This window comes from Maylandia zebra, linkage group LG7 (assembly GCF_041146795.1).
Source record: "Maylandia zebra isolate NMK-2024a linkage group LG7, Mzebra_GT3a, whole genome shotgun sequence".
NCBI classification, from domain to species: Eukaryota; Metazoa; Chordata; class Actinopteri; order Cichliformes; family Cichlidae; genus Maylandia; species Maylandia zebra.
This window is the reverse complement of record NC_135173.1, coordinates 63491866-63514829: the sequence shown is the minus strand read 5'-3', so window position 1 is coordinate 63514829 and position 22964 is coordinate 63491866. Positions and strand designations below refer to the sequence as shown.

The 22964-nt window shown below is 39.1% G+C and overlaps 1 protein-coding gene across 1 annotated transcript in view; it reads right to left on the bottom strand.

Moving 5' to 3' along the window:
* Positions 1–3873: 3873 nt before the first annotated feature.
* si:ch211-266k8.4 (uncharacterized) overlaps positions 3874–22964 on the bottom strand; it is a 62703-nt gene continuing 43612 nt past the window's right edge. The window contains exons 14-15 of the mRNA XM_004569417.5: positions 18080–18364; positions 3874–5519 (exon numbers count right to left, since the gene is read on the bottom strand). Of these exons, the coding sequence (XP_004569474.3) occupies positions 5453–5519; positions 18080–18364 (352 nt within the window). The 3' untranslated portion in view covers positions 3874–5452. The remainder of the gene's footprint in view (positions 5520–18079; positions 18365–22964) is intronic.

The window sequence follows — 22964 nt, the reverse complement described above, 5'->3', positions numbered from 1 at the left end:
TAACTGTACATCTGTGGGGTGTGTTTGCTTTAGTCTATGTCCCATCACGGTTGTATGTTACAAAGAGCTTTGCAGGCAAGTGTCTACATACTGTTACTGCAAACTGTCACTTCAGTGTCAAAAACATATGGAATACGTTCTACAGGAAAGCTTCATTATTGTTGCTGGTCCTTTAGCTCGCTGCTGAGAACCCAAAACTTAAAACATAAAACAAAATGTATTTAGTAAAGTAAATAGATAGAGATGATTAAAAAAAACAAACATGGACATAGAAATGTCTATGTTCAAAATTGGTGTTGAACTTTGCATTTTGAAGCCTCAATGTCAGCACTTTGGCCACCACAATGTTTGTCTTTACTTTAGCAAGAAGTTACTACATCAGGACCAATCACTGTCATTGATCAGGACCATAGGGCTCAGTGCTAAGTCATTATATAAGGCTAGCATGTTTTGTTAGCAAGCTGCATTCATAAACTGTATGTGCAAAACAAGCATACTTGCTCAGAACGACAGCAAAAGAACAACCCTGTTGGAGAGATTCAGTTCAATGACTGGTAAAAGTGGAGTCTATCAGGCAGCTACAGGTTAAGCCCCTTTCATGTAGGACTCGGCAAACACTCTGAAACCCAGTCTTTTCCATTGCTTGTATGAGGCAATAACGGTTGCCTGTGGACGAGCCGGTGAGTAGTCATGCATGCTGTAAAAGGGCCTTTAGGCAGCAAAACTATCAGTCTAAACAATCAAATTTAATCCCCAACAGTATCCAGATGGATAACTAATGAGCGGCTATGGAGGGTAAAATTATAATAATTATAATCCACAGAGGCCAAAGGTGTTTTTTATACCAGGCTTTAAACCAGGGGTCCCTAATCTCAGTCCACGAGGGCCGGTGTCCCTGCAGGTTTTAGATCTCACCCTGGGTCAACACATCTGAATCACATGATTAGTTCATTACCAGGCCTCTGGGGAACTTCAAGACATGTTGAGAAGGTAATTTATCCATTTAAATCAGCTGTGTTGGATCAAGGACACATCTAAAACCTGCAGGGATACCGGCCCCTGTGGACTGGGATTGGGGACCCCTGCTTTAAACAAACGTTTTAATGCTGTTAAATTGGGCATTTTAAAGGATGCCTCAAGTGGCCATTAGAGGAACTGCACTTTGTGTTGGCTTCACTTTTTAGCGGGGGGGGGGGGGGGGGGGGGGGGGGGGGGGGGGGGGTGTTCCTTTTCTGTTTAAGATTTTTCAACAAATCTGTATTTGACCCACGGGATAGGTAACCAGCGCTGTTGGTTGGACTGCATTCAAGTGCAGCTCCAGAGCCTCTGCACTGGTTGAACTACAGTCAACGATGGATTAACCATAGTTGCAGATAGTTGTAAAAAATATTGTCTCCTTCATGATATTTGTGAATCCCAGTTCTGGTATTTAAAAGAAATGAAAGTGCTTCATAATGGGCATCTGATTACCATTTAACTGATATGACCTATAATTTTAGCACTTCCTTAAACATCGAGCATACACTTACACAGGCAGGATGGGGAACAAAACCTCCATGGTGGAGGTAATAATATGTTAGGTGCCTTACATATAATTATCCCAAACAGCAATTTTCTGTATTAAACTTAAATCCAGAAATTTAATGTTTTACACTGAAAATATAGCCCTTATGATACGTAAAAGGAAGGTCTGCTTAATGGGTTTGGTGTTCTTTTGTTGTTTTAAGACTTCCTACAATAAATACAAATCCTTAATCTGCAGCATGACAATATTTTAGGGGCTTCGGGGAAATGTGTAAAAACATCAGAGTGTTAATGTTTGACCAAAATGTGATCTGTTTCGTTTTACCTCAGCTTAGAAACAGACTTAGTATCCTGTGAATCCAGGGACAAAATACCTGCTGTAACCAGTTTAAAACTAAGCACAGGCTTAATGTTTCTCATAGAGAGAGCTGATTTCATAATGACATACTGAAACTGTGCAGGCCAAGTGAACACAGGTATGCGACCTGCTCTGTGCACCCCCGCCTTTTTGGGCAGGTTGTGCAGTTTGTCTTTGATCCTGAACTACCGGGTTAACTAATTTCAAGGTCAGAGGGTCCACAGTGTACATTCCACAGCTTTTAATAGGTCACTGCTACAACACTTTGCACTGGAAAGAATGACAGAGCATGTACAAAATTATTAATTGGACGAGGAGCAAACATGTAGAGGAGGTGAAGGATACAAAAATGTTCCCACAGTCTATCTTCTTTCACCTGCTCCCCCATTTAAAAGCCTCCGCCATCTGTGAGCCAAGTATCAGGAACAATGTCTGCTTGTCTCAGACTATGCCCTTCACCCATCCTCTGAAAATGCAGTTTGCTGCGACATGATAGATTAATGCCAGCACTAAATCAAGCTCTTCTGTTGTGACACTGCAACCTGGTGTTAATAAACAGGGAGACCCTGGGCTTTCCAGGTAAACAAGGAAACAAAGGAGCAGTTAGAGTATGTTAGAACAGAATCTAGTGTTTATCTGGTATATAAAGTGCTGTAAGACCAAAAATAAATTATTATTATTGTATTACATGTAAATTAAGCTTCGTTACCATCGCTCCAGTCAGCTGAGCAAATCAGCTGCTGATTGTGGTTTCATATGTTTGACACAGATGCATTACAGATGCAATGCTTGCCTTGAGACTGTTGGTAGAGAAATATACAGATGATCAGAAGTTGCACATCTGTGCGCCAAGAGAGGAGCTATAGTACTGCATGAGGAGTCGGGAGTGGCAGAGAAGTACAGTATGTGATGGTGCAGGACACGTAACATGACAGTGGTGAAGCATGCGGCAGGAGTGACAGATGGGATGGGGTGGGAGTACATCAGGGATCAGCTGTGAGCCCATTCTTGTTTGCAGTGATGATGGACAGGCTGACAAATGAGGTCAGGCAGGAGTCTCCATGGACCATGATGTTTGCAGATGGTACTGATCTGTAGTAAGAGTAACAGGCAGGTGGAAGAGAGACTGGAGGGGTGGAGGTATGCACTGGAGACTAGAGGAATGAAAGTCAGTAGAAGCAATACAAAATACATTAGTGTGACTGAGAGGGAGACAGACTAAATGATGAGTATACAAGGAGCAGAGGTGGTGAAGGTTGTTAAGTTGGAGGTGTTTAGATTCTTGTTGCGTGTGGCCGGGATTACAAATAAGTATATGAGAGTGACAGCTGGAGAAAGAGTGGAAAGACAGATGGTTTGGACCTGTGCAGAAGAGGGAGAGTGGATAAACTGGAAAAGGGACATTGAATTTTTCAAAGCAGAAAGAAACAAGTCAGACTAGAGAGAATAAGAACTTCTACTTCTGCACCATCGAGAGCATCCTGACGGAAAACATTCGCACCTGGTTTGGGAACAGCACCAAGCAGGACAGACAAGATTATGATGGACCTCTCCCATCCCAACAATGGGCTCTTCTCACTGTTGAGGTCTGGGAAGCGCTTCCGCTTCCTTAAGGCCAAAACAGAGAGAATGAGGCGGAGCTTCTTCCCCCAGGCTATTCTTGCCCTGAACCAGGTGTAGGACTGGACTCTCTCACACACATCGCATCACCGCACACACTCTGTTTATTGGCACACTTCTTATAATTTTATTTTTCCCTTTCATAATTTCCTCTGTAAATCGTTATTTATTTGCACATTTTTACTGTAAATTTCTAAGTTAAAATCTGTAAATTTTGTAGTCTGTAAATCTCTAAATCTCACTGTCATTTAATGGTCGGGCATTGCACAGCAATAAGCATTTCACCACATGTTGTACTGTGTATGGTTGTGTGTGACAAATAAAATATGAATTTGAATGAAAAGGCAGAATTTAAAATTAAACAAAGTAGATCAGTTTAAAAATTTAATCTTTGCAGTCATGTTAACTTCCAAAACCAGTCACGTCATTTAATTACTTCAAATGTGAGTTAACTACAGTATCTTAAATTAAAACAGTTGCATGCTCTGAAATAGACATGATATTGTGAAAAGTTACTTATTAGGAAACCCTTTTTAAAGACATTTCCAAACACATCTGTGACATTCAACAAGTTGACTCCCTTCTGCTTTTGTAACTCACATAAACTTGCATTATTCTACTTTGAACTGTGGGAGGTGAGAGATCAGATTATATACACATACTGGCCTGAAATGTTGCCAAGTTTCAAATGTTAAGATCATGCTAACTAACAATGCAGCTAGAAGCTGCCAGCTTAGCTTCAGTACAACCAGCTGCTAACTGAGGGTCATCCCCAAAAATCTATTTCAGTCATTCCATGTCAGTCAAATGTTCTTCTACTAGAAGGCTACGTAAACCATTAATGATGTTAAACCATAAGCTTCAAAATATTTCCAGTGCTCAGCTTTGACTGCCGTCTTCAGTGGCTGGAACGCAGAGAGTTACATACTAACGTAAAGTAGCACCAGGACGAGTCAGACTTACGCACAAGCTTCCTGGTTAAAATTTAAATCACGAGGGAGCCACAATCATTGAAATCCAAACCAAAGATCTTGTGTTTTCTTGTTTTCCACAGTTCTTTACGTTAAAGTCTGATTAAATGATGCTAATATTGAGCTTTGTCATATTAAATGTAAACCACAGTCTCCAGTATCGAAGGCACACACTGAACACCCTGAACTTATTGATATTTATTGCAGTGCTACAAAAACATTCTGCTCTTTCTGTTCCTGCTATTTTTGAGTCCGAGGGAGGAATGACAGTTAATGTTAACAAGACAGTCCTCGTCTGTAGAATGTGGTCATTTTCAGCATTTTAACCAGAAGCCACCGCCTTTATCCTGGAGCACAACTGCACCAATAACCAGTCAAACTGACCCAATTTCCAAAGCTTTTTGCACTCAATTTAAATGCAGTGAACACAAACATCAAAGACTGAGCACTGGTGACACTTTCTGGGTGTGACTGATAAGAGTTCCAATACTGGTTCAAAATAATTACATAGTAAGACGGTGGTTTTGATAGTCTGATGAAAAACTGGCACAACCAACGCAGAGTGCAGTTTGGGCATGCTCCTAAATAAATAACGTGTCACTTTCAAAAACAATATCATAATTTATTAGTGTCAGCTGCTAAAGGGAATAAAATGTCAGTGTTAAGCATTTATGATTCAACTAGAAGAAATACATTGCACCAGTAGACAGAAAATAAGCACACAATAAAATTTCAGTTACACAATCAAACTACATAAAACAGTTAGCAGGTTTCACACTGCGGCTGATCTGAGATTGGCTATACAGCTCAGCACAAACTATAAAATCAGATTGACCTCAGATGATCTGGGTGTGTTTGAGGTGCAACTTAATCACACATCCTTTACCAACTATTCCAGATCCCAAACCAAACTACATAGTAAGGTTTAAGCACTGTATTCCTCCCTTGTTCCATCACATCTTTTCTTCTTCCTTCAGTGTCAGATCAGCTTAGACTCTTTGGCCTTCCTGAACGGGAAGCTGTTCTGCTGTCTGGATGACAACTCCCTGAAAGACAGAAATAAATGTGAAGAAATATTCAACTTTAGGGGAAAACAAAAAGTGGAGATTACATTAAATGACAAATCCTAGCAAGTTATCTAAACAAAAAGAAAGAAAAAAAAAAAACACAGATCCAAGGGCTTGATGGCACTGTGATACAGAAGTGCTGCAGTTTTTGAGCCAAACATCTCTCTACTAACATTTCTCATTATCGTACACATTTAAATGTCAAGTACGTTCAGTGTGTAAAGATAGTGAATTTGTCACTCTGCCATAAATACTAGGGATCAGCCAAACACTGGCATCATAGAATCCTAGAATAAGATAACGTTTACTCGACAATCGTCTAATGTGTCCAATCAATCCTGTGCTAAATGTTCAAAGAGAACATAATAAAGGTGTGACACAGCCTTTTCCAGAGGTGAGCAACCAATAATGACAATGAAAATGGGACATCTACTTTTTAATATACAAGAAGAAATGTTTGCTTTGTTACATTATTCTTATATCATAACTTGGGTTGGTTCTCTAGCTTTAGCATTAGTTAGCATCATGAGAATACAAACACACAGCTGGAACACTTCATAAGCTTGTTTTGGCAGAATGCCTACATGTTGCTTCATCACATGCGTGTCTACAAAACCTACACACTGCAAGAGATCTTAAGCTTTATCATCTAAGCAGAATCCAATAACGTGATTTTCAATTAATGCCGTTTTCCATCTTGAACATTTACTGTAGGACAGGTTTCATTTCATGGGAACAGTTTTTTAATACCCAAGCTTCCAGACTAATAAGTGACATGGCAGCAGACACAAACAACACTGGTGAGTTATAATTATGTTCTGGGATCTGACTGTTACACCCAGATGCAGCAGTTTAACCCGATCGACTTCACATATTTAGTTTGGTTCATTTAGTGAACTAATATAAAACGATTTCATTTTATTTCCTGGATATCAGAACCAATTCTGTGGGTTTATTCAGTTATTAATTATGGTTTCTGGCATTTATTTGAAATGATCCCATCCCATCCATACCACAGCTCCTCTTAAATTGCACCACAGATGATCACTCTCAGGAGCTCAAATGACATTTAGCTCATCTGCCAAAGCCAACAGACGTAGAAAATGTTCTTGGGTCCAAATAAACCACAAACAATTGTCCCCACCCAGCAGCTTATCTAAGAGAATCCGTCAGGCGAAAACAAAGCAACGTGGAATCAAATATTGTACAAACATCCTGAAAGAGGTTATGCATACAAAGCGTGTTTGGATCCAAACAGAGCAGCGCTCTGAATATTTCGGATGCCATCTGTCCTTCCTTTATTTTTCATTGTTTCTGTTTCTAAGGACTTTAAATATTTGACACAAAAACACTTCATAGATACACAGCCTTTGAACAAAATTAAAAAAGATGCATTGCCTGTGACACAAAGTATTATCGAAAATTCTAGCTATGCTTCACTGCACAGTGAGACCCCGTCTTTACCGTCAAGGCCGTTTCACTCTCCTTTGCCAGCCAATAATAACCCAGCCTGCATCAACTCCACATGAAATAAACAGCAATTGAGTTTCTTGGATTAAAATGTCTGACTGTGCTGTGATGATGTGAAGGAGGACTTGTGGCTGGAAGAGATATGAAAGTTTGTCTGTGGGAATATGCCTTTTCTCAACTCTGTGTTTGATTGACTCAGTGCTGTTTGGCTTGATTGTGTGTTTCTGTCAGTGTGTGAGAAGTGATTAGACTGAGCAGGTTAGCTATGGTGGCTTTAGCTGCATGTGGTTGGAGACAGACCCAACCTGATGCAAAACAGCCATTCACTGTGACCAGCCCTCAGTCTGGCTGTCTTACTATACAAGCCAGTGGAGGTAATTCAGTGGAAGAATTGACACTATGGTAATGGTGCTCCTTGACCTGGTCCCATACTATACAAGCATATGGCCAAGGTGGTCTTTATAACCATTTAAATGTTTCACTAAGCAGCACAACCCCATGGAGCAACCCCACAGTATTCAGTGCTCAGCCTTTAAATGAACTCAAATAATTACTTTATATAGGCAAAGAAATCCTATAAGAACCCCCCCCCCCCTCCAGAGACAGCTGAATGGCACAAGAAATGAAAACACATGGCTCAAACGAAAACAAGAAATGACCATTTGGAGAATAATGCACACGCACAAGCACTATTAAACAAGAAAAACACTGTTGAACAATTGCTAGATCTGGACTTGCATGGCTAATGATTTTTTTGTTGTGTGTGCAGCTGGACAGTCTACATGCCTGCGCATATGGGTGTGCTCCCTTCATTCAAGGTGGAAACCTAAACTTGTGAAAACCCTTTCTCCATGCAACAACCCACATAGAATAGAATAGAATAGAATTAAACTTTATTGTCATTGCACATGTCACAGGTACAGGGCAACGAAATGCAGTTTGCATCCATCCAGAAGTGCTTTAGCCATGATAGATATATTACAATATATATTAGCAATAATATAGATATGTAAGTATACTACAGAATGGGTCTATTACAGTATGTAATATGTACACGGTATGAAATATGTTATGAACATGCTATAACTATAAGTTACATTGAGTCACCATTCAGTTTGCTCGTTCCTGCCTGCCATTACATTGACCACACTCAAGTTACCCCTCCCCCAGACCACATAAATGTAAAAAACACCACAACCAAATAATAACGAACACCCCCCCCCCCCCCCAAAAAAAAAAAACAAACAAACAAAAAACCCAACAACAAAAAGTATAAAGTTGCCTGTAATCTGACATTGTTGCACGCATGGTTCAATTCACAAGGTGCATAGAGAATATTTAATTAAGAGAACGTTTTCTTGCCTAAATGCACACTGCTTTAGCTCACTGAGATTTGTGGGCAATCATTTGTGCACAGCTTTTATACGGGCCCGTCACAGGGTTTTCATTTGAGCTGTATTGTTCTGACCCCTAAATCAATACACAAGGGACACATTGATTTGTTCTGTTAAGGGAACGAGAGGTGAAAGCATCAGCTCTATATGCAATACATTTATCCAAACATATCTAACAAAAAGTGAGCACAATGAGCTCTCTTGACATGTTACAGTCTGACAGTCTGTAACTGTCAGACTGTTTGTCACTGACATATTTTAACATATTTCACCGTCGTGTCAAACAAAAACTGCTGCGTTAATGCTGTTTGCACTCACGAGGAGCTTCATGGCACTACTAGAACATTTAGTGTGGGTATCAGGTTGGGACCACACTACAGAGAGATGGATTTTTTTTTTAAATTTATTTATTTTTTAAAAATACACTAAGATGGTTGTGACATACTTGTGTCAAGCTCCGTCTCACACAGACACTCATACAATAAATCATGTAAAGCCTATTGTGTGTGTGGCGCAGTAATGGGGAATGATGAGCTGGGTAACATCAGTCAGCTAAACTGAGCTCAGGTTGCTTTTAGGCTCTAGAGGCTGTGTGCACAAAAGTAATCGGGGAAAGTTACAAAATAAACTGATGAATATACAGTAATGTATACAAACACAGATATGGACGGCACATACAGGCATGAAAAGAAAAGTCATTCTTACTCTGTTACTATTCTCACTCTCCTCTAGCAGACACACCATGCATAATTTAAATTCAATTAAACTGTAAGGAGACATAAAGGAAACAGGAGAGAGAGAGAGAGTGAGAGGGAAAGAGAGAGGGAGAAAGAGAGGGGGGGGGGAAGAGAGAGAGAGAGAGAGAGAGGGAGAGCGAGAGAAACTGTGGTACAGTGCTGCACCAGTAAAACAATTTCCTTTGCCGTGACTCAGCAAGACCCACAAGCTGGGCTCAGGTACTCTGTGCTTCCTGCTTTAACTGGCTTCTTAGTACATGATGCGTCTGTGACACCTGACACCAGTGATACACTTGGAGAACCACTGTGGAAATGGGCACTGTTGCACTTACGGGTCCCCAGGTACAAGCGCATTAAATTTAAGTTGAGTTAATATTACTATTTTTCTTTAACCTGCACACACACACACACACACACACACAACATCGTACTAGTTTGTTGACTGTGGCTAACAGCAGGAGTGCGAGAACAGCAGCCTTCAGAAGCCTGTGCAGAATGTGGTTATGCATTTCATCCATCAAATGATTATATGCTACTTTACACTGACACAGTTCACATACAACAGCTCATTTTCTACATTAAAGTGTTGCAGAACCGTGTTGGTTTTGCACAGATGCCATTTATCTTAATTTTCACCTTCTTAAACCCCCCCCCCCCCCAAAAAAAACCCCACTTCCTATTACATAGAAAAAAATCTAACAGGTGGCATTATAACACATCTGAACTAACAGGTAACTGCTGTTCTATATTAGTAGAATCAAGTTGTTTAGCTTTATTCAAATAGTATTTTTGGCACCGACTAGCAAGAGCAAAAACGTTTAAACAGATCTACAAATTTTTTTTTTCTCTTTACAGGTGGCGCACATGCTCTGTGCATCTACACTCACTAAATGTCAACTGCAAAATTCTGATGTTTAACGAGTAGGTATTCACGGTTTGAAGTGGCATGTTAGCATGACAACATTTTCGCACAGCACAGAGGAAGCTGGTGGTTTAAAAAACATTTATAAAGAGAAATTCATCACATCTTCACCATCTGAAGGAAAAAAAAAAAAAATAGTGCAAGGACGGGACTGAAATCACACACCTGTGATAAATGCAAGCGAGAGGATAAAGAAGAGTAGGCCAGTTGTACTGGGGGGTTTACAAACAGAATATCTGACTCTTACTCAAGTGTCGAGAAAACTCACTATGGCTGTATCTTTGTGATGTTTTGTCAGAGATTTCCTGTGTGGCCTCTCTTCTTTATTAACCAACATACAATACTCCATTTTAACACGTCAGTGGCAAGTTCTGCATTTGACAAGCAGAAACAAAGACCTCAGTCATACATCAACCTTTACAGCTCCCTCATCCTGTCCTCAGCAGGTGTTTATACTCAAGACAGCAGACATCAGATACAATCTAGGCTACGGGTAATAGGAAGCTCTGGGAAGTTAAAGAACTCGAGCATGACAGTTTATTTAAGACAAGTAAGATGCCGATCAGAGTAAGCACAGACCACCTCATTTTCCCCAAACACTTAAAAAAAAAAAAAAATATTAGTTTTATTTCACTTTAAAATAAATAAATACAATAAAATGAAATTGGAAAAAAGTATTGAGAAATATCATCAAGTGATAAACTAATCCAGATATCCTTTAATTCTTATGCTGGGACTAATTTTATGCATAGTGGGAGGAATTTTCAGGAATATTACTGCAGTTACACATGCTCATTATTCCAGCTTCAAACTGTGTACCACAAATATCTTTAAACACATAAAACTTAAACAAGTATCAGATATATATATGCCTGCTGATTATATCATGCTGCCCATTTTTCTTTTCCCAGGAAATGATCAGATAAATGAAGGTCTTTGCTGGGTCAACTGGTTCTTGAATCTGGTGATTAAATCACAATGAGTCTCAGACATAAAGCCTCCTAAAATCTTGAATTAATATCTTTGCACAAAATACCCCCGTTGGCTGTTGACCAGAGGAATTACAGATTGCACAGCTCTTTTATCCAGGCTGTTCTTTTACTGGCAATCACAAAGGTCTTAGTGTGACAGTCAGCGACTTTAACCTGTTCCATTCATTGCTGTAACTATCATTCAAACCAAAGCCTTTCATTATGCTTGCAGATAAACAACAACCTATGACATATTTCTGGTTGAAATCTCAACATTGCTGCCTTTTCCATTTTTCAGTAACAAAATGACATTTTTCTTTGTTAAACCGGACGACGAGTGTGTACCTAACAGAGAAATTTATGCTTAATCCAATTTATTACTTCCATTTGGGGGTGGGAGGGGGTATCCTTTTCATTCAACCCTTACAAAAACAGTGAGGTGTAGTCCATTCATGGCTCACTCACTTTTACATTTGTACCTGTTAGCTTTTGTTTGCTTTTCTAGATACATAGCAAGGTGTGGGCCAGTGGTGCCATTTATTTACAGTATGCCATCCTGCTGCCTTGAGGCTGACCCCTGACAGTGCAAAGGTTAGCCCTTATAATACTGTCAACATGGAAAATCGACTCTGGTGATATGGTAAATAGAAGTAGTAATAGCAGAAGTAACAGTACGCCAACATTCGTCAGTTCCAAAACAGCCAAAAATCACCTTTTACTTTGTCATTAAAGCCTCCCAGGCTTCAAGGATGACATGCCAAGTAGAGTGGGTGTTATATAAGGTATGTATGATCAAGCCATAATCACTGCGTGGGATATCAGTGCAACTCCTGCTGTTTTTTTCTTTTTGCTATGTTTTTATGCATGTGTGACCTTAAAATTCACACAGGTACAGCCAGGTGCATAAGCTCATATCTCTGCAGTAGTTGAGGCCAGTTTAAACACACAAACGACAGCCGGGCATCGCTGGGAAATCTGGAATGATGTCATGAATGATTAAGAGTAGAGTGGTGTACTGTATCAAGGGAACAGCACTTAGCTGAAAACTGAATGAATGAATAAATAAATAAAAACATGGAAAACAGCAGTAATGATGACACAGTATAGCCTGTCATGATCAATTGAACCTGTCATGTTTAACAACAGCTGAGCATGAGAGGATTAGCGACTTGTCACAGGAGCGACAGGCAAGTTGAGACCAGACTTGAAACTTTTTAGAGGCACATTGCTTTTGGCTGTCGCATTACATAACTGGGTTTAGGAACAGCGTGTACTAAATACTACAGTCTTTTAATATTTTTAAACTGCCAGAGGCAGTGAGAGAGATATAATTATATACAAATGAAAATACATAAATTTGCTACGAGGAAAGGAGACGGTAATAAGACACAAAAAGGACAGATGCTGATATTAGACTGTAATAGTGGTTTTTACTATAAAATTTTTAATTTTTATCAAATTCAGGTCTTGTTTGGTGTGAATTTCTATTTCTCTTTCTTTCTTATTAAAAACAAAAACACAAAACCAAACTAGTGAGTGATGATGGTTATTACTGCAAAAAAAGGTTAGCCAAGTAGAAGCTTGCTTCACTGGCAGTTTTTTTTTTTAGTAGTAAACTAGATGGCAAAGTAGCACACAGGTAAGTAAAATGAAAAGTAAAACCGCTGCTTAGCTGAAAAGCTTTAGCAGACTTTCACTGCTTACATTAGTGTACATTTTCAGTGCTGTGTTTGCTATGGCTGTGCATTGTCTTTATAGTGTGGACATATTCATTTGGTATAAACTTTAATATTCTTACTAACAGAAGGAGCTTTCGTATAAGACTCAGTCAAACAGTGCGTCATAAGCACCGAGAACAATCGGCACTAAACATAAAAAGCTAATCACAAGTACACTTCACACTAGATCTTATGTGAAGTTTAGTGAATGTACGGTCATCAGTTTATCATTTCTGGGATTTTTGTTGTTTCATGTTTTAAGATTGTGACTACACAGAGTAAAAAAGGCTTTAAGATATTATAAAAAAGACTAAATGTGCTCAATACGTTATCCTATAAAGTAACAAACTATCCAGTGACAGAATCCATACTTTACTGGTAGTGTTCAGGGGATGAAGGTCTCACGTGATTGGCCAAAGCACCTCACACTGCAGTAATGTTCCCACTGTCCCTTTCTTCCTTGTGATTGACCACTCATTCATCCTGTATCCTCACTACCCTGTTACATAACACTGCTACACCTGCATCTTAACAATGGTAAAGGTGGTGTGCGTGTGAATCTAGTACATCCATGCAAGCGCTTGACTTTTTCATGCACATAAAGGTTTTTGTTTTCCTTTTACACCACATTTCATTATATGGAGCATGTACGACTCAAAGGCACACATATGTAAAACGTGTATATAACACATTTCCCTGAGGGGAGAAGATGAGGTGAGTACCATGTGTAGTGGCTCCTACGCTGCTGCATATATGTCCTAGATGAGGATCAGATGACACACACACACACACACACACACACACACACAGAGCTGGCTTGTACACTTCTGCCACGCTGCAGAGTCACATATGTTCTGCTGCAATAATGTGTGTGAACTTTTATTACAGCCTTCAACACATGAGGACCGCTTTACTGTGTGACTCTGTATTGTTGCCTACAGAGACACACTTCAGTAGATTTATAAGACATCTGTAGCCTTGATATAAAGCCAGCACTTCTTAGTAAACTAGTCAGTGAAGGTGAAATCAAAATACATGCCATTATTTGTCGTGAATACAACGATATCTGTGTTATTATAAAGTAATACAAACGATTAAAAAGAAATCCTTTAGCAGACTTTGAAAGTGAACCTGGCTGCAGTTGGATTTAATTAAAGAAACTAACACGCCCAGTTTCTGTGAAGAGATGGCCGAGAGACACAATGTGTGTTTCTTAGTAAATGTCAGCTCACATATGTTTGCTCTAAGGAAAAAAACAAAACAAAAAACCTACCTTGAAAATTTACAATAAAAACAATATTCATAATAAACAATATACACTGTAGAACACACTGTACCTAATGCAAATGTGTACTTCAAGCACAAAGAAGAGTGTTTGTTTGTGTGTCTGTCTCTACTGCAGACAAAATACTGGTTGAACTAGTTACTTGGCACCGTGTCAGTAATAATTGGTTTTATGACACTTGAGAGAAAAACATGTTTTCTTGTCTCCTAGTGTGTCTATCTTGTGTTTCTCACATGATCACATGACAGAAAAGAGCAGATGGACGGAGAGACAGGAGGATGCACAGGAGTATGGGAAGTTCTGTGAGCAGGCCAAGATCTAGTGGTTTTTAGAAGAGTGTTAAGTACAGACCAAAGCTGAATTCAAAGCAATTTCTAAAACAGAAAATATCTGTCCTGGCAAGGCATCGTATAAACAAATTTAACTTAACCCCCCATTAAAAACCCCAAAAGGAATTCCAGCCCTTTTTCTTCAGCTTCAAGTTTTGAGCTCTAGCAATTGTGTCGCTTTGATTAAAGCATTCCTAACATTAACCAATACTGCTGGGTCAAAGAAAAAAATGCCACCTCACTTACTGTTTAAAAGAAGGAACAATCAGTACACAACTAATAACCAATACTGGAAACAATCATCCTGTGAGCAAACATGTGTTTTATGTGTGCACTCATTTTGCAGCCATGACATCAGGGTAAGTTTGTATGCAGTCATCAAATTTTCGAGGACCTCTGATTTAAAGGACTAGCATGCTATTATTTGCTAACTATGGTCAATTTATCAATTATTGTCATAACTGTAATTTTCAATTTTGTACTGATGATGGTGTGAAGAGTCAAGAGATCACCACAAAGAAATTACAAAGTCGTTTTAAATGAAACATTCATCAAATGTCATGACAATCCATTACCATCATTGCTCTTATTATGGTTCAAGCAATAGTCGCCCCAGTCAATCACCATCTGGTGACTATGAATGGAACAAAATGTTAGAAAGCCCTTTCCTTCTTTTTTAAAGAAAATAACTGCAAAAATGTTATTCCTAAGGCAATACAGCTAGCAAAGCACAAACCCCCGATTAAAAAATTATTTATACTTTTTATAGGTTATAGTGTGCGGTATTTAATGTTGTATTTCACAATATGGCATCAAAATAGAAAATATAGGCACAAGTCCCTTCTTTTATCCAATGGCTTTCAAAGTCCAAAATTATTGTTATTTAAATTAAAGGGGCTTTTAAGTCATCCCTGTTCACATACCCTTTAACCCTTTTTTCTTCTTCTTCTTTTATGAGGGGCAGCCAATTAGATTTAATCAGCATGTGGGCGAGGCTTCTGTGTTTTTGTGTGCCTGCCTGCTTTTACCAACATAAAGAAGCTGTTTAGAAATTCTGGCCAAGTTTAATATGAGCTTCACATCTTTGGTTTGGTTATATCTAAAAAAAAGAAAAAAAGAAATCATTCCCTGATGTGAGCTGCATGATGGAAGTTATGAAAAGGGGAAAAGTAATTTCAGGTTGGGAGTGTCAGGGCCTCTGGCAGGCAGATAGTGTCCATCACTGATGCACTGAATACAGGACAGCTTAGCTCATCTTCCTGCACATACCAATCCTATTGCCTTGTTTCCCACACTTTCAACTGCTCATTCCTCAATTTGTCACTAAGCTGTCAATTAATATAAAATTCCTAATGGCAATTAACTTATTAAAGAAAGTAAGTTAACCATGTGGATTCCTTTGATTATTGGGAGGGACACGATGTACAAAACCTGCATTGTGCGTAACCAACTCAACAGGAAAGTACTGTTCTATTTTAGTGCTATGTGTCCCCACCCTGACCTACTGTAAAACATTGGAAAACAATGCATCACAACGAGGGAAGGAGGGGGTCAACACTTTCTCGTAGTCTGTCACTCGCATACAACATATCTTATAAAACCATTAGACCCACCATAAACACACTGGTGTTTACAGCATGAAACAGTACATACTAATAAGGATTATAATCACTGGGAAATCTAGCTTTAGGTTTGTGGAACATGGCAGCCGGACGTTTGTGTGTTTCTGAGGCTAAAATATGACAATTTATAGTATTAAACATTCATGACAGCAAAGAAACATCAGTGGTGTATTATTAACCACTCCTGTCCCATAAATATTAATAGGATGAAAGATTAAAAAGTTGCACTTCAACCAAGCAAATGAATAATGAATGTTTTTGTATGGTGAGTAAGTCTGGTGCCATTTCCACATACCACCTGTTTCTAGAAAAGTGCACACAGTGAAAGGTTAATGGATTTCATATATCATTGAAAAAGTCTGTAAAGTATAAATATAACATTCACTGCAACAACATAATATCATAAAGTATAAACAAGCTAACAATCATAAGGCAGAGGTGGATACAGGGTCTTATTAGTGCTGCACAGCTTTTCATGCTAATATCATGATATTCAACGCCACTGTGCTCTCAGATATAGTTGTTAATACAATCTTTACATGTTAGTCCAGTGAAACACATCTAAATGTCAGTGTAATGGTGGGCAGCAGGAGTGAGCCAATATTCTCTTTCACTTTCTTGTAACTCGTAGCAGTATTACCTTTACTTGTGGCACTTGTGTCTGAATTTCTCCTTGAAGTACCTCAAAATGGTATATTATTACAATTCATGAATATTTAAGTGGCTGCTCTACATTGATTATCATAATTTGCATCACTAGTTGAAATTTTATTGAATGGCAGGTATAGAAATAGGAAGAAAAATGGCTTTGTACTTCTTCAAACTTTTGACTCTCTTGATATTGATTATACAGCTGGGTTTGGGAGACATTACTTCATAAACATTCAGTGTAAGAGCCAGCCAAACCACAAGTGTGTACCTTTAGACTAATTTTTTATGAAAGATAGTAAAATTATACTATATAGTAAATTAAGAAGTGTAGATCTGTATGCACTAAGCTGGGATCTAATATTTTGTTACTGTTTAGATTCATTCAATGTGTCTTGGCCTTGTTTTTGGAATCTTGGAGGGTGTAGAGGATGGCAGTGCATGGAAATTAACATTAATCTGGCTTCCAGTCAACTTTGGAATTTTCTGTTTAACAAAAGCTGAAAAAGAAATTGGTTTCTGTGGCAGCTGTCACTGCCTGTAAAATAAGTACACTTCCTCCAACCACATTATTACAGAATTACAAGCGGCTCATTTGATACTGTGAAACCTGATATGTTATGTGATGTGGTACGCTCTGCTTACCAAACTAATTTTAAGCTCGTCTCCAGCCTTATTCCATATCCGTTATCAGCCCATAAAAGAGTTTATTGGGCAGGTTACAGCCTGTTAATTAGCAGTAAGGTTGTCCCAACGTACTCGTTACGATCCAGCAAATCCACAGTAAGTGAAACCATTTATGGAACATTGTCAAATTTTAAATGTAGTAAGTTTTTAGCTCTTTTGTATCTTTTTGAATACATTCATACGACTGAAAACAATCAAGCCTGGCCATTTTAGTTTACCTTTAAAAATCCACGTCTGTCTAGATCCCGTACTAACATTTTTTCCCCCAAATTAAGTTGTTAGTGTTGAAATTATTCAGTGTGGATTAATCAAAATAATAACTGTACAAGTTGTTTCAAACTGGGTTAAGCCACTTTTAACTAAGAAAAACATAGGTGTTTATACAAAAGTCACAATGATATGCTATAAACCTCACAGTGCTTTCAGCTTTTCATATCTTTGTAACGTGGGACTCATTCAGAGAACACATTATCATGCAGCACATTTATTTGAGGTCACTGGAGGATAAATAATTCAATCTGGGTGGAAGGAGATTTAATGACAATGTCAAATTAGTCTTTTAATGAAATTAATTTTATGCTCTCAGGCTGTGTACAACTAAACACCCACAACACTTAACACTTTCAAGAATATAATATTCTGTGATATCAAATGAGCTTGTATAACTCTGGGGAATAAAGTTCTTAATTTTTCACTGCAGGAGGTATGGCAAGTCTGATGGCATTTGAAGGTGAAAAATGAATTTGTGGATCTTACTTGATGAGAGCTGTCCTGGGCGAGTCGTTCTGCTCCCCACTTTTAGGAACACTGGAGGGCTGAAGAGTAGAAGGTGGACTATGGGTAGATGGAAGAGTGGAGGATGAAGCGGGAACAGTGGAGGATGAAGCGGGAACAGAGGAGGAAGAGGGGGGAGGGGCCTGCTTAACTGGGCTCTTGACGCTTCGAAGAAGACGGAAAGACTTGACTCTGCTGTGATTGCTCCGACCGTGAACCACCTTGCAAACAGGTCCTGTACCTGACCTCTTTAAAGTTTGCTCTGACCTGAAATACAATCGTACATGGCTGTAGTTAATTTGAATCACTTCACTGAGGGATATTTCTACAATTAAATCTGAAATGTAAACATTTATACAATGCAGCTAAAGTGATCAGCAGTTACTTGTACATGGGAATGAATACATAAAAACAACAGCAGCAAGGGGTGAGAGAATCTATATGAATATGAAGCAGGAAGATGCAATGTAATGTTTTGGGAGCATAAGGGAAGAAGCTAGACCTTGTGGAGGGCCTTATTAGATTCACCTCAACCACATTATGATTCCTCTTACATTTACTCATGCATGTAACCTCATAACATGATCATTATGTAGGCCACCAACACACTTCATAACAAGTATGAATGAAAAATACTTAAAAAAAAAACAAAACCTGATGTGGGCAAGTACTTCAAACCTTTAGGCTACTTACACTACTATACACCAAACATTCTTCTATGTATATGTGTTAAATATACAATCATGACAATTTGTCACACTAACTTCAGGTTTTTGGGGCTGGGTGGTTAATCAGACTTTAATTTAAATTATGATTTTGGATTTCAGTGATTCAGTGAATGAAGCTTGGTCTTATGTTATAAATCAGGTTTGTCCCAATCATGTGTATGTCACCTTTCCTTAGAACTCACATCTCAGAGACAACATGACAAAAAGGAAAAAAAAAAACAAACAAAAACAAAAACAAAAAATAAGATCTACATCAAATGAACAAAAGTTAAAAGGTCCAAAGTAAAAGGCTTTGACAAGTAAATCTGTGGATCGTTCACAGATGCACCACCACGCCCACCATGTTCACCTCTCTCTCTTTTTTCACCTGATTATTTGAACTTTAAAAAACAAAAACCTTTTCTTCTCATCTTGCAGTTTTTGCAGTTATTGAGCAAACTCAGCTAGGGGCAAGTATAGCTTCTTGTTCCATCTCATGACAAACATGCATATACTGTAATGGAAAATACAATGAAACTCAATATCGGGGGTGGGATTACATAAAAATGATGCTAATGTCAAGACTTCAAAAGTTATTCCATACCATAAAGAACTTTCCCAAATAGATTTTGGATCCAGATTTGAAGATTAAAAGTATCACATCTGTTGAATGTATGTAAGCCTGCTTAGGCAGGTAGGGAGGCCAGGGGGAATTCTGAGGGACAAATGCCACAAAGGAACGCAGAGCATTCCTACTGTTGTCTGATGGACTGCCTCCTGTACGTCGCTTCATGTTTTGTCTACTGGTTTCTTAACAAATTCAACATGTCTGACAGTATACCTCTGAGACAAAGGCTAAGCAAAAATACTCAAACACTGCACAGGGATAGGTATGTCACGCAGTCTTGGTATAATGCCAAGTGACTGTGGTATTCAAGTAGTGTGACCTCCTAGTGTAACAGGGGTCACACACTACCACCAATCCCTGAACTTTGACCCCGCTGAAGCTGGCCCTACTTAGCCAAGCCTGATAGGATCCTAAGCAAGATGTTTTTCTTTGATGTTTGCTGTGAGCACACAGTAACTCTCAAGTCCTGGTTCAACATATGAATCGTTTGTGAACACATTATACAGAAAAAATAATCCTGATGCAAACTGAGTATTTTTGTTTGCCCTCAAGAGAAGAGAACAGAGCCCACCCTCTCAGTGACTTGCTGATTAAATTAAGAACATTTTAGAAATCCTTTGCAGTAAGCAATGTTAAAAATGTATTTTTACTGAATCCTTGAAGCCCTGCTGAGAAACAAAAAGAAAAGAACAAAGCTAACAAACTGGATCAGACTTAAATTATGCAAAACTCCGCACAAGTGAGATGTGCAAAGGATTTTTCTCATTGTCTTTGTTACTGAACATTTTAATTTCACACTTGGGTGGTGTGAACTGCTTCATTTTCACTGACCTGCCGTGACGAGAAATCGGTCTAATGTTTAAAACGTGTGTTCTTAATGTGACAACAATCTTACAGGCTAATATGAGGTTTAATTAATCTGTATAATAACTTAAAACAGCTCTATTACCATCTCAGATAATGGAAAACAATTACCAATGCTATCATCCTAAACCTGCATTAGTGTTTGACTCTGAAAAAGGTATATCATCCAGTCACACTTGTATTATTATCGTTATTGTTAAATACCAAAATATTTCTCCTTCTGTAAAAAACGCATCTGGAACGCAACTCATCTTGAAGGGGATTCAGTTTGGTTTTATAGGGCTTTGGAGTTGACATAACGCAACAATGCATTGTGGGAGCCATACTGGCAGGCCACGAATTAAAACAAACACTGTGTTGGAAGGAAGATTGCTACGAACCATACTTAAAAGCAGCTCAAAAGAAAAAGGACGGTATAGAGACAGATTGCGTCCGGATGCAGAGAGACGGTACTTGCAAAAAATAGTGTGCATTGGAAATGTGGACCCGTATGAATTACAGCAGTGGAGTACAAACCCTCAAGACCAACCGCTATTGACTTACCATGATATATTCTCGTACCTTGTCTGTGGAGTCATACACGGCGAACCAGTTTTGCAATCATAAATCTCTGGAGGCGCACATCCAATTCACCAAGGATTGGGTGCAAGATTTGGCTATTTTTAAACCTCCACATTGTGAATACGTCATCATTCAAACAAAGGTAAGTCAGCGTGAGACAAGTCAGCTTGTTAAGACAGTAGGCATTTTCACCGCCTGGTCCTAACCCTCATCCCCTAATTTGCCACCCTATTACAATAATCCCAGTGGTGACCCCTGGTGACCCACAGCCTGGTTACAACAACCTAAACCACTTGACACGAAGACAAAAGCTGCGAGGAATGACAAGTATGCTTGAAACATGAGCACAAACACATGCATGAGTACACACACATGTACACACACACACACACCACTAACATGAGTGTGACAGCCTATGAGAGGGGAAAAAAACCATTACAATGGGAGGATTAGAAGACTTTTGTGAAATTCTAAAAGCTGCTGAAAACCGAGTTGGTTTCACAATAGAGAACAATACTTTAAGTGACTGTGAAATTGTAAAAGTAAAAAAAAAATTAAATGACTGTATGCTACCATGCAGCAAGCACAAATTGTAACTGTCTGTGTTCTTATGTAAGGATTAAGGTTTCATTACATGGTGTTTGGCAAAACCAGCGGCCTGATTGGCAGGTTAACAAAAAAAAAAAAAAAAGTATCCCAGGTAACAAAAACAGCAAGAAGGGTGTGCAAAACTGGACAGTGTAAGCGATTCACCTGCATTTGTGACTAAAAATAGAAGCATCCAGACTGTTAAATGTATTTAGGAGTACGTGCACGAACAAAAGCAAATGAGTATCAGCCCAGGGGCCCGTTCTTCGTACGTCGCTTACTACATCCAAGATCAAATGACACATCCAAGATCAAATCATCGCGCTAACTGTGAGCTCGCTAATCCGGTTCCCCGAACACACCTGCTGTTGACGATTACTACAGCTGGACGCAGTAATGTGACATCACTGGGTGTCGTAAAAGGGGCTACGCATCGATAGTAGAAACATTGATCGGCAACCCTCTGATTGGTCGGCGAAAATGTCGACGGAGCGCGCTCGGCTCGGTATTTTTCGGCAGCAGAGCAAGAACTCTTGAGTGAGGGATTTCAGGAGTTTCAGAGTTTAATCAGAACGCAAGGGAACACTGCAAAGGCTGCAAAAGCAAGGAGCGAGGGCTGGCAGGAAGTTGCTGACAAATTAAACTCGTAAGTAATTTAATAATAACAATAATAATGGAGTGGATTGATATAGCGCTTTTCAAGGCACCCAAAGCGCTGTACAATGCCACTATTCAGTCACTCTCACATTCACACACTGGGGGAGGCAGCTACAGTTGTAGCCACAGCTGCCCTGGGGCAGACTGACAGAAGCCAGGCTGCCATATCGCGCCATCGGCCCCTCTGGCCAACACCAGTAGGCGGTAGGGTAGATTTATTATATTACACTATATTATCCAATATTATATTACATTATATTATAATATGTTATATTTTATCCTCTGTCACATTAGAGCCACGACAGGACCCACTAGAACATGGGAACAGGTAAAAGTGAAATATAAGAATATTCTACAGAATGGTAATATTTATCACTTATATTGCTTTTAGTCTCTTGGAAAGAGACCCTGGAATAATCTGTTTGTTTATAACAGCAACCAAGAAAAGGGCAGAGCAACAAAAGACAGGTGGTGGTCCTGCACCCCCTCGTCAACAAGTTGGTTAAGTAAATAATACCCTCACGGGAAAATCGATATCTCTCAATGAGCACACTGTCGCGCTGAGCTAAAGGATCCTGTCTGTCCCGCAATATACGCTGAATTCTGAGGACTCTCCTTATCAATCTTGCACCTTCCGCAATGGGTTGCTCGCGTATACGGACAGGACATGGCTGCAACAGGCTTCCCAAATCCACCTTCGCTTTTATAGCCGTGGTCTCTCATCTTGATTACACGAAGTAATTTACAATTGCTACTCTGAAATATGAATTAAATCTGTAATAATCACATACATGTAATAGAATGTTAATAGTACATTTCCCTTTTTTAGGAAATGACCTGTGTGAAATCAATAAATGGATCA